The sequence below is a fragment of the Rattus norvegicus genome, chromosome 2 (genome assembly GCF_036323735.1).
Source record: "Rattus norvegicus strain BN/NHsdMcwi chromosome 2, GRCr8, whole genome shotgun sequence".
NCBI lineage: Eukaryota > Metazoa > Chordata > Mammalia > Rodentia > Muridae > Rattus > Rattus norvegicus.
In genome coordinates this window covers 80753043-80766307 of record NC_086020.1, presented here as the reverse complement: position 1 = coordinate 80766307, position 13265 = coordinate 80753043, and the positions used below count along the sequence as shown (strand labels likewise).

Here is a 13265-nt window from a genome sequence, read left to right as displayed (position 1 = left end):
GGTGACTGAAGTCATTAAAAACTCACAGCACTGGGGACGGAGGGAGTGGCTCCATAGGTAAGAAAGCTTGTTGATCTTCCAGAGTCCAGAGTTCAGGCCAAGAGAGGACATGAGTTCAGCTCCAGAAACCCGATGCCCTCTTCTGGCCTTTGTGTGTAACACACACACACACACACACACACACACACACACACACACACACACACACATGCACGTACACACAAACACACACAGATGATATAAAATAAAATTTAAATTTTACAAAAAGAACCTCAAATACCAAGCAGTCAAGCACTGAACTTCCCTGGACAAAACGTTTGCCCATGAATTAGTTTCACTGTTCCATTGTTGACAGCTGAGTGAAAAGACTTCTCCATGAATCCTCACTAGAAAGAGAAAGGTTGTGCCAGGCTTCCCCCAGACTCTACCTGCCTGCTGCATTATCTAGCTGTGGCTGTCACTCTGCCTTGATGATAAGTCCCATCTCTAGGGTAGCCACAAGCTGACAGGAATGTCATGGGTCATGGTCAGTAAGCACTACTGACCAACAATATGAAAGCCATCCTTGAAGAGTTCCTATCACCAGAACACCCACAGGAAATGTTGTAAACAAGGCTAATGTGTCATTCCCGAAAGGTATAGCCCCTCTCTGACAGTAGCTTGATCCTAATGTAGAAAGAAAAGCACCCTGTTTGCAAGAATTTTGGGAAATAATGGAGACCTGGGGGAGGGGGAGCATTTTCATATATTGATGCCTGATAAACCTGTAAACACAGTCTCTGCCCCGAGTAGTTTCCACACGAGCCTCTGAGAGTTTCCGGCTTTCCCAGGAGGGAGTACAGGACTCTATGCTACAATATAGAGTATTGAAACGGCTCCTTGGGGTGCCTGATAAGACAGCTTGCCCACAGCTACTTCATAATTAACCCTTGCTTACTGATGCTCTTCTAAAAAAATCACCTCTGCCCTTCATTTAAAAAAATATGTGGAAAATTTAGAAACATGTGCCACACAGCAATGCTCCCTCCAGCAGATGTGAAAAGAAGCAAATTGTAAGTGGCTGCTTAGATAACATTTTCTTTTTCTTCATGTTGTCAGATGGTTCTACATTTGAGTTACTTCTATCACGGAGCAGAAGAGAATTTCTTCTAATTCCTAATTTATGCTTTAAATATTCATTCTGTATTTAAAAACCTTAATTCAAGAAAGTATTTTTTAATCAGTCTTCTAATGACCTTTGTCATTTGGAGGAATTCTTCACAAGTCAGGGGGTCATCCTGAGGGAGCTGACAAAGGGCCACGCTGCTCATTTCCTCCAAGATGGCATGGATGCGGAACTCAATCAAGTCATTGATCCGGTCAAGCAGCAGCTCCAGGTCCTCTTTGGGAAAAACAAAATGATGACAGATTAGGTGTAGCATTTCTGTAAACATGGACACATGATTGGGTGATAGCAGGAACACTGGGGTTAGAGATGCTTGGGTTATACATGTGTGTCTTAGTTACTTTTCTATTACTGTAAAAAGACACCATGGCCATGACAATTTACAGAAGAAAGTATTTAATGGGTGCTTACTTGCAGTTTCAGAAAGTGAGTTGCTAATTATCATGGGGAACATGGAAAGAGGTAGTCAGGAATGGTGCAAGAACAGTAACTAAGAGTTTACAAGTTGAGACACAACCTTTAGTCAGAGGGAGGCAAAGAAATCATGCTAGGAATGACATGGGTTTTTGAAACCTCAAACCCACGCTTCAGTGAGACACCTCCAAAAAAAGGCCATGTTTCCTAATCCTTCCCAAACAGTTCCACCAACTTGGGACAAAGCTTTCAAATGTACGAGCCTATGAGGGTCATTCTTATTAAAAGCACCATAGTTACCTTGGTACTTTTGGCTTTTACACATGTGGTTGTTGTAGACTATCCCTCCTGTAACAGTTCCTGGCTTCCAAATCTGCCTGGCGCTGACTCATCTTCCTAGAAGGGCAACCATGACTGTGTGTAGAGAATACCTGGTCCTAGATTTCCTACGGCCTGATCATTCTTCCATCTTGTGCGAATCATACTTGCCACTCTTATGTCTGCTCCCTTGATAATTCATGTTTCCATCATCACATCTTAAACATTTATGTCAGTGCCCATTGCAAAGGGTGCCTTCCACAACTGTGGAATGAAATTCTGCTACTTTTGACTCTTCCTTAAATCAATACCTTCACTACCTAAAGAAATACCTCAATTTCAATAATTTTCAAGATAGTTCATTCAGGCAACTTTTCAATATACCAGATGATTCTTCTGGACAATGCTATTTGGTGCAAAATAAACCAACACTTCTGCTTAAGTGAGTGCACACAACAGAAATCTTTTGTTTCCTCCTGGTTCTTCACAACAGCTTCAAAGACATTTGCAAAAAGTTAAAACAAAACAAAACAAAAAAAAAGGCATTTCCCAAAAAGATCCCTAATCCTTTGGGAATATTACCTTACAGGACAAAGGAGACTTTGCAGATGTATTAAGGACCTTGAGATTCAGAGACTTTTCTGGATCTAGGCAGAGTTGTCATAAAGCTCTTAAGAGGAAGTTGGGAAAGGTTAAAGTGAGATAGCGAAGAACATGACCATGGATGGAGAGGGGCTGAGAGAAAACAGGTTGGCCATGAGACGCAGCTAACTCTGAACATGGTCATTCTCCTACAGATGGAGGAAGCCTGTAAAACCTGGAAAGTGCTAAGGAAAGATTGCTCTGCACTTTCTGGGAAGAAACTTCTCTGAAGATGTTTTGATTTTAGCTGTGTGAGACTCTTTGGACTTCCGACCCCTGTAATTGTGAAGAATCCGACTGACTGTTCCTGACTTAACACTGTTGTTTACTCCCCTCAAAGTGGCTCCTCTAAGCAGCACATTGAGACCATCACAGAGAGCCACAAATGGTCAAAGTACAGAGAACTATTGACCATGAGGTGCCCAACTACAATGGCTATATCTATAATGATGCTCAATTTTGTTCTTCATTATCTTCCTTGTTTAAGTTATAAAAAGAAAACACAATTTAAAAAGGAGAATTAGGATTTCCTTAGACCCTACCTACTTCTCTCTAGCTAGCATCTAATAAAATACCCAAATTGCTAATGCTCTAATCCTAATTCCTCTCTAGGGAAAATACTGCTAAAGACTACCTTAGCAGCCTGTTCTAATTTGATTGTGATAACTCTCACTATGAAGGTTTTATATACCTTATGAATGCCTCCTTAGAGATTTTAGCTCATTTACTCTTGTTATATTTCCCACCGAAAGAAATTTTGGAAAGAATATTGTCTTAGAGGCAAGGAAACTCATTCTTATTGCTTCTATCTATTCAACACTAGATGCCATTTAGCATCTCCGGATGGTTCCTTTCTAACCTTTAAATTGAGGATCCTTCTTAAAACCATTGAACAGCTCTCTCCATCCTCCTAACACTATGGTTATCTAATTGTGCACCTTTCCGTATCCCATTGCAAACTGTAGTGAGCCTAAAACACGCTTCATTAATATGCAAAAACAACTGTGCTAAAATTTATCTTTGAAACTAGTTCCCACTCAGGAAAGCAAAAGTATGCAACTGTCTCAGGTAGGTTTTCTACTGCTGTGATAAAGCACCATGACCAAAGGCAACTTAGGAGGACAGGGTTATCTCATCTAGGAGCTTATAGTTCACTACCCAGGGAATTTAAGACAGGAAGCTGGATGCAGGAACCGAAGCAGAAGTCATGGGTGAGTTCTGCTTTACTAGCTTGTTCCTCAAATATTCTTGAGTAGAATGTGCTTGCTAAATTAGTTTATAGTAAGTAGAATATACTTATTTAGAAGGTGCAGGAGGAACACACTGAGGAGACAAGCTTCTAGGAATTAAAGTTATCAATTAGTCAAGTCCTATTTCAGGTGAGACAAAGAGAAACTGAGACATACAAAGAGAGAATGAGAGCAGTATCACAGGAGTTACCTAAAAGGGAGTCCCAGGAAAGCATGACCCAGACAGGAAGTAATGACAAAATGGGTGAGAAAAAGAAGTTCAGTGGATTGAAGAAATGGAAATTATGCAATTATGATTCTGCAAATATTGTAGCACTTACACCACCAGACGAACAGAAAAGAAGCAGAAGAAATAGGCTGAGATTTAAGCCCTTTGCAGTCAGTTTGGGAGAAAGATGGAGTTGAACTTGCACCATTAGGAGACATGTGCAATTCAGAACTTCTGGTCCCAGCTATCAGCACAACAGAGGCCCTAGGAGGAGTGGACATGAGACAATGTAATCAGAGCTGACTTCTTATCCTGGGCCATAAAAAGTAGACAAAGTTGGGCCACGACGAAGAGATGATAGATGACACTAGTTTGGAAAAAAGAATAAAACTTCTCTTTTTAAAAAATTCTACCATTATGTCCCAATCTGCATGTCCCTCTTCACAAAGGGGATCTGAAGCTAGTATGTTCTAGAAGGCACCTATGAATCTGGGAAGTATCTCACGGAAGAGCTCTCACTATTGGACAGTGAGAGACTGTGAAAAGCCATATGTAAAACAAACATATCCAACTGTTTAACATCCCAGAGGACTTTTTTGTGGCATTTTTGACCCCAGTTTTTCTGTTTGTTTTGCTTTGTTTCTTGTTGTCGATTGTTTGGGGCCTCCCTGGCTTATTCTGGGAAACTGCATTCAACACAGTGTGCCATCGTACATGTCTTAAGTACTGCTCCCTAGTTACAGAAAACCAGCACTTGCTTAAACATTTCTCATTCAAAATGTCCTGTCCTTCAGCACACTGCTGCACCCAAACCCCGATCCCCAACACTGCTGAGAAGTCTGCAGGGATGGTAGAGCATTTGTCTACTGGATGCACTGGGAGCTCGGAGTTTGATCTAAGAGATAAGGATAATGAGGAAGAATAGAAGAGCAGGAGGTGAGAGGAGAAATGGTAAAAGAAAGGGAGAAAGATTGAAAAGAAAACAATTTGAATGAACTAATCAATTAGTACAGAGGTTAAATGGCCTTAAAAATCATCTGGATACCAACAATAGCAGTAAGAATCAACAAAATTACATGGATAGCCTCTGGGAATAAAGTTAAATGGTGAATATTTAGAGTTTCTAAGAAACCATTGAACTCCTTATACTTATCTGTTGTTCACTGCATACATTTTGAGCCTTATTTCTCATTTTATTTATAATACCATCTTTAATGACAAATTATCCAGTAGGCAACAAGAACCCAGCTCTTAAAACGGAAAAATAAAAAGCATGTAGACACACTCACTGATCTTTTCAAAAGCATTTTCTAAATAGGTTCCAATATTCAGGGACGTCCAAGTCAGGACAGCCAGGCCAGGCTGGAGGGCTTCATCCACTCTCGCCAAGTGCGGGAGCATCAACTGCTCAATGGCAGGAGGCATTTTCAACTTCACTCTCTGGTATTCAGACAGCATCATCTGCAATGGAATGTGACTAAATGGCCAGTTTCCATGTCACCCTTAATATATACTAGTATTTTTATGAGAGGTAACTTTTGGTTTTGGTCAAACTATTGTGATATCAACATCCTGGCAGGAAGAATGTCACAAAGAAAGCATATGACTGGTAAGTACTTCTTTCTCTACACCCACCAAATCTTAACCCAGTAAGTTAGAATTGAGAATCACAAATAAATTGAGGATCATTTCTTGGCATCAACCCAGCCCAAAACAGAGAAAAGTCAAGTAGCTTTTTAAACTATGTAAAGTTACAGGAATAGTATGTCTGCATTTGCCCCAGTGGGCTCGGTCATTCCATTTTTATGGGGACAAGGTATATCCTACTCTTTGAGCATCTCCTGTAGACCATACTCACTGTCACAATTATCTGTATCATGAAAGCCATTGCTAGATAGAACTGTCGACTAAATCTTGATACAAGACCCATAGGGCAGAGGGTTAGTCAAGAGTCAGTGTTGACTTCAAATGGCTCTAAATATCACTTCTTGGCTAAAACAGTGGGCATACTGAAGACAGGGCAGGCTAAGCCACAATGGTCACTTAAGTGGAAAAAATGCATTATTTACTTACAGTATTTTTCACCTCACCATAAGTCAAGAGGAACTCCATAAACAATACAAAGACAAGATTTTAATGTTTTTGTTTTTTTCTAACTTCCTTGCAACATTGGCTACAATACAGGACAGGATCGATCAGCATCGATTCAACTAACCCATTAGTTGTTGTCAGAAAAAGAATTTGTGATCTAAAATGGGAGGGGTCTGAGTTCTCCATGGAAAGTCAAGGTTAGTTCCTATTCTGTCCACATTCTGTCCTTAAACACACCGAATGAATAGTCCATACTCCTCACAGAACACATCAATGTGTTTCTTAAAGACAAACCGTTTTAAACTCATACTTGAAAAGAAACTACTGGTATTACCATGATATTAGATCATTGTCGGCCAAAAATGTTTTTATTGGTGGATATGTTTGCCAAATTCTATATACAACAGTGTCACATTAATATTCCTAATTTTCTAGAACCTGTCAGAAGGGTATAGGAAGTACTGGTGGGCTTTGAGAAGGCTGTTAAACGTGACATCTCCCAAATGAGTTCAAACTTTCTGTAATGCTTTTCTATGGTTTTCATAAGACACTTTCATTTTCCTCAAGAGCTACTTGAAAAAAAAAAAGAGATCCTGCATTTGATAATTCTATTCGCAGCTGCTTCTGGATTTCCTAAGGCATTCAGCCACTGCTCACTGCTCTTTTCCTTTTCCGTGTCCATTGCTTATTCTTTTTTTTTTTTATCTTTATTGACTTGGGTATTTCTTATTTACATTTTGATTGTTATTTCCTTTCCCGGTTTCCAGGCCAACATCCCCTAACCCCTCCCACCCCCCTCCTCTATGGGTGTTTCCCTCCCCATCTTCCCCCCATTACCACCCTCCCCCAACAATCACATTCACTGGGGGTTCAGTCTTGGCAGGACCAAGGTCTTCCCCTTCCACTGGTGCTCTTACTAGGCTATTCATTGCCTATTCATTGCTCCTATGAGGTTGGAGCCCAGGGTCAGTCCATGTATAGTCTTCGCGTAGTAGCTTAGCCCCTGGTAGCTCTGGTTGCTTGGCATTGTTGTTCATATGGGGTCTCGAGCCCCTTCAAGCTCTTTCAGTCCTTTCTAAGATACCTTCAACGGGGGTCCCGTTTTCAGTTCAGTGGTTTAATGATGGCATTCACCTATGTATTTGTTGTATTCTGGGTGTGTCTCTCAGGAGAGATCTACATCCGATTCCTGTTGGCCTTCACTTCTTTGCTTCATCCATCTTATCTAGTTTGGTGGCTGTATATGTATGGGCCACATGTGGGGCAGGCTCTGAATGGGTGTTCCTTCTGCCTCTGTTCTAAACTTTGCCTCCCTATTCCCTGCCAAGGGTATTCTTGTTCCCCTCTAAAAGAAGGAGTGAAGCATTCTCATTTTGATCATCCGTCTTGAGTTTCATGTGTTCTGTGTGTCTAGGGTAATTCAAGCATTTACGCTAATAGCCACTTATCAATGAGTGCATACCATGTGTGTTTTTCTGTGATTGGGTTACCTCACTCAGGATGATATTTTCCAGTTCCATCCATTTGCCTATGAATTTCATAAAGTCATTGTTTTTGATAGCTGAGTAATATTCCATTGTGTAGATGTACCACATTTTCTTTATCTATTCCTCTGTTGAAGGGCATCTGGGTTCTTTCCAGCTTCTGGCTATTATAAATAAGGCTGCTATGAACATAGTGGAGCACATGTCTTTGTTATATATTGGGGCATCTTTTGGGTATATGAGGTATAGCTGGGTCCTCAGGTAGTGCAATGTCCAATTTTCTGAGGAACCTCCAGACTGATTTCCAGAATGGTTGTACCAGTCTGCAATCCCACAACAATGGAGGAGTGTTCCTCTTTCTCCACATCCTCACCAGCATTTGTTGTCACCTGAGTTTTTGATCTTAGCCATTCTCACTGGTGTGAGGTGAAATCTCAGGGTTGTTTTGATTTGCATTTCCCTCATGACTAAAGATGTTGAACATTTCTTTAGGTGCTTCTCAGCCATATGGCATTCCTCAGGTGTGAATTCTTTGTTTAGTTCTGAACCCCATTTTTAATAGGGTTATTTGTCTCTGTGCAGTCTAACTTCTTGAGTTCTTTGTATATTTTGGATATAAGCCCTCTATCAGTTGTAGGATTGATAAAGATCTTTCCCAATCTGTTGGTTGCCGTTTTGTCCTAACAACAGTGTCCTTTGCCTTACAGAAGCTTTGCAGTTTTATGAGATCCCATTTGTCGATTCTTGATCTTAGAGCATAAGCCATTGGTGCTTTGTTCAGGAAATTTTCTCCAATGTCCATGTGTTCGAGATGCCTCCCCACTTTTGCTTCTATTAGTTTGAGTGTATCTGGTTTGATGTGGAGGTCCTTGATCCACTTGGACTTAAGCTTTGTACAGGGTGATAAGCATGGATTGACCTGCATTCTTCTACATGCTGACCTCCAGTTGAACCAGCACCATTTGCTGAAAATGCTATCCTTTTTCCATTGGATGGTTTTAGCTTCTTTGTCAAAAATCAAGTGACCATAGGTGTGTGGGTTTATTTCTGGTTCTTCAATTCTATTCCACTGGTCTATCTGTCTGTCTCTGTATCAATACCATGCAGTTTTTATCACTATTGCTCTGTAATACCATATGTTATTCTATTGGGAAAATGATCCTTAGAATCTGCATCCAGCAGGCTTTCTATCCACTCTTCACCTTTAATCTTTTAAACCCAGGAAGGACCATTTGTCCCCTTTACAAATGAGAAACTGAGGCTTAGGAAGTAAAGTCACTTACCCAGATACATCATATTATATCATATCATATATCATATCATATCATATCAGTTTCACAATCTCTATTCCTCACTACAGCTCACACAAGCTCATCCCTTTTCAGTTTCGAATATATTCCAGGAAAAAAAGATGAACAAGCAAAGAGCCAGATATGTTTGTGTAGCTGTAGAAACTGTTGGATTCCCAGCCTGGTAACCCTGAAGCTAGGGAGAGCTTTACGTGTCCCCCAAGTGTCCCAATAAACCTGCTTTCACAAGCTAGCCATGTTACACAAGGACTTCTAACTTTCCATCTCCAAGACATCATGAATGCCAACCAGACAGCAATTTGCTTGTTCAAACTTTGATTGGAACAGTAGCAGCTTTCACACATTCTTTGCCCCTCCTCTTCTCATGGAGTTGAGTCTATGTACCCTTCACTGGATCTGAGTGTGCATTCAGAGAACCAAGGAGGGAAGGTCAACAGAAAGATCCTGTGAAATGTCTGAGCTCCATTGAGATCATGTGGCCTTTTGATTTAGTGTAGCATTAGCTCCTAGTGGTATAAGGTATTCTACTAGCCTGGGGAGTCTACAGCAGCTATTCTTGTCATGACGCCTCAGTCTGTAATCCCAGCTGAGTATATTATTCAACGCCTGTTCAAACCCTTTAACACAGAACTATGAGAAGTTTGCTAAAAGCTCCTATATTTTGAAGTTGTGTGTTACCTGCATCACATAACGGAGGAAGGCTTCATGGGGAAATTAGTAGTAGTAATTGCATAACTGTATAAATATGATTTCTTAATAAAGCATCACTCTTGTAAATACATAAATTGACCTGTTGGGTTTTTTCTAGCCCAAAAGAACGTAAAGAGAATATAAACACTCTGACTAGTGTTTTATGGGTCCAGAGTAGAGCCATGTCTGCCCAGAGCTAATTTTAACTTTTTAACACAACAAGAGTAATGAGAAGACAACAAAGACAATTCTAGGTTCTGGCCCTGATTCTGTCACTTTGCTATGAGACATTGATTCTATCAGTTTCCCTGAGCCACACGGTACTTTTCCCCTCCCATCTTACAGGGCAGTAAGAAAGACAACATTAAAGAATCGCCATGAAAAGGCTTTAAATGAACTGAGAGTGGAGAGAGATGTCTGTAATCCCAGCTCCTGGAGAGACTGAAACAAATGAATGGCAAGGTCCAGGCCAGTCTGGATTACAGGAGTGATGGGTGAGCTGAGGACACAGATAGGCAGAGCATTTGTCGGCAATGCACACAGCTCCATATGCAATGTGCAGTACAGCAAAGTGAGCAAGGGAGGGGAGAAGGAGGAGTGGGAGGGAGGGAGAAAGGGAGAAAGGCTTAAAGCATAAAGCACTGTGCAAGTGCATATCATAGCGTCATCATATGATGTGAATCATTATGACTTGAGACAGCGTCTTGCATAGAATAAACTAACCTCAAACTTGTCTCATAGTCACAGATGACCTTGAACTTCTGATCCTCTTGCTCTACTTTCCAGGTGCTAGGATTAAGGCATACAGCACCACAGCTGCTTTTCTATGATGTTTTAGTAACAGTTTGTGTGTGGTCCAGTACCGAGGCTGTATCTTTGAGCTTTTCCTTTTGATCCACTGGGCAATGGATTTGTAGTAGTCAGTCCTTCCTTGTAATTCTTTCCCTACTCTTGGCTTCTGTGACACTTGGTTTAATCTTATCTCAAAGTTCACACCTATTTTTTGTGGCTTGTCATCTTCTACTAGACCCAGTAATATCGAAATGACTTTATGTCTAACCCAATGGCCCTCTATTCTTTTCTGTCTCTGCCCTTCCCTAAAAGTTCTCATCCAGGACAAGGTCATTAATAGTGGCTACAGTCTAAAAAGCTACCTCTAAAAAGCTTGCCTCCAACTTTGAATCCTCTACTGAGCTCCAGGCTTCTAGATCTAATTGCATGGGTACCATGGCCATGTAGATGTCCAAAAACCATCTTGGACCTTGGATAGAAACTACATATTCTACTGGACCCACAAACTAGGCTATTTCTAGCCTTTATCAAATGAGAATTACATTCAAAACCACTGCATATTATTATGCAAGTTGTGTACAGTACAAACTGACCATGAATTGTAGCCCTGCCTCAATAACCCTTGATTTCCCTCCTAACCTGTTTATGGACATAACCTTAATTGTCTAACCAGCTTTGTGGTCATTCTAGCTCAAGCTATTGTCTTCATTCTCCATGCTGGGTCATTGTTACACACAGTGGCTTCCCAGTGGCACTCTTGCCCCAGTTAAAGTCCATTTCTGTCTAGCCATGAAGAAACAAAGATGACACTTATGTAAGTGAGACCATGCCTTTTTATTCCAGCTCCCAAATCCCCCCGTGACTTTCTCAAACACTCAGAAAAAACCTTCAATCATAATAACTGAAATTCAGTTCTTAAGAACCCACATAAACAAGGCAACGCACCTGTAATTCCAGCCTCGGACAATGGAAACAGGCGATCCCCAAAGCAAGCTGACTAGTGATATTATATTGGTGAGTACTGGGTTCGACTCATAGACCCTGACTCAATGAGAAGGGGGGGGGAGTAATCGAAGATGACTGTTGACATCAACCTTAGGTCTCCACATGCACATGCACACATCACATGGGCTCATGCACATAAAAACAAATGAAACAAAAGAATAAATGTACTCTAGAACCATCTGGCAAGGAAAAAATAAAAATGCTATACCTTCATGTCACTGAAGTTCTTTTTGTACATGTCCCGCTTCTCGAAGAGGGCAGCTGCAAATGGTGACACAGGTAGACCCATCTGGGACATGCACTGTGTTTCTCTAAATAAGATTAATATCTGAGGATCAAAGTTCACAAACAACTGCCCTGTGCCTGGAGCCTTCACCAATAAAGAAGCCTCAAGACCCACGTGAATTTCTTCAATCTGAGGGAAGAAGGAAACATGATTACTATGAGTGTAACGTACACACAGTATCTAACTCAACCATTTCTGGGATTTAGTGATACTTATTCAGTATCTCCCATAAACTTGACCTTGCTAAATCCCAGACAATGGAGTCATCTACTGCTCTCCTAAATTCCCTCACAGAAAACAGCCTTCAGATCCTTGGTGGTGTATTGCATTGTTAACTGAATGAATTCTTCATTTTTCAGACTCACACATGACATATAGGCAGATGCTGCAGCAGCCTAGGTGATTTGGAAAGGTTACATTTAAAACGTTCTCACACAAAACACCCAGGAAATTTGGGACACTGTGAAAAGACCAAACCTAAGACTAATAGGAATATAAGAAAGAGAATATTCCCAGATCGATAACCCAAAAATATTTTCAACAAAAATTATAGAAGAAAATTTCCTTAACCTAAAGAAAGGGATTTGCCTACAAATAGGAAATCAATAAGCTTATAGCCTATAAACTACAAGAAGCTTACAGAACACCAAAGAGATTGGTCCAAAAGGATATTTAGCACTTTATGCCTAATCAGTTACATTTCCTAATAAAGGTTATACAAACCCAGCTTTTTATTTGCTTAGAAACTCAATAGACACAATTATACAACTATTCCGTGCTGCTGATCTACAAAGAAACACAAGTATTGGTGGGCTACACACTTATTCACTATGAATACAACCAAATAAAGCATAAGGCTTCAACAGACATATTTGTATTTCCTAACACATTCAGAATCTTATTTCTCTCTATTTCCCTCTCTCTGTCTCTCCCCCTCTGTGAGTGTGTATGCATCTGTATGTTTGTGTGTCTGTGCATGTTCCCTTGTCTGTGTAGGTCTGAGTATTGTGTGTGTGTCTTTGTATGTGTGTGTATTGGTGAATGTGTATACGTGCGTATATATGTGTAAATATCTGTGAGCATGTATGTATGTATCATGTGGGTGAGTTTGTCTCTGTGTGTATGTTTGTGTCTGTGTGTGTATTTGTGTGTGTGTTTGTGTGTGTATCTGTGAGTGTGTCTGTGTGTGCATCTGTGTGTGTATTTGTGTGTCTTTGTGTATATCTGTGAGTGTGTCTGTGTGTGTCTTTGTCTATGTGTGTATCTGTGAGTGTGTCTGTGTGTCTTTGTATGTATGTGTATCTGTGAGTGTGTCTGTATGTGTGTCTGAGTGTATGTATGTGTAAATGTCTGTGAGTGCATGTGTGTATGAATGTGGTGTGTGTCTGCTGGGGAAAAAAACCTAATGTCTCATGTATGCTAATCTAATGCTCTACCACTAAAGATCTTACTGAATTTTTAAAAAGTAAAGAAAAGAAACCCTAACAACAGAGTAGTGAAATGCTGTGTGACTTTCTCACTTAGGAGATTATACAATGTGCTTCTATTACCTAGCTAACTGTTTTATCAATACTAATGAATATTCTCTTCCATGGCTACGTTATATACTT

At 40.5% G+C, this 13265-nt stretch overlaps 1 protein-coding gene across 3 annotated transcripts in view; it reads right to left on the bottom strand.

Annotated features, from left to right (window-relative positions):
* Positions 1–13265, bottom strand: part of Dnah5 (dynein, axonemal, heavy chain 5) — a 317737-nt gene that overhangs the window by 219611 nt on the left and 84861 nt on the right. For all 3 annotated transcript variants that reach the window (XM_039103563.2, XM_063281529.1, NM_001419569.1), the window contains exons 15-17: positions 11578–11784; positions 5287–5458; positions 1236–1381 (exon numbers count right to left, since the gene is read on the bottom strand). In XM_039103563.2, the coding sequence (XP_038959491.1) occupies positions 1236–1381; positions 5287–5458; positions 11578–11784 (525 nt within the window). The remainder of the gene's footprint in view (positions 1–1235; positions 1382–5286; positions 5459–11577; positions 11785–13265) is intronic.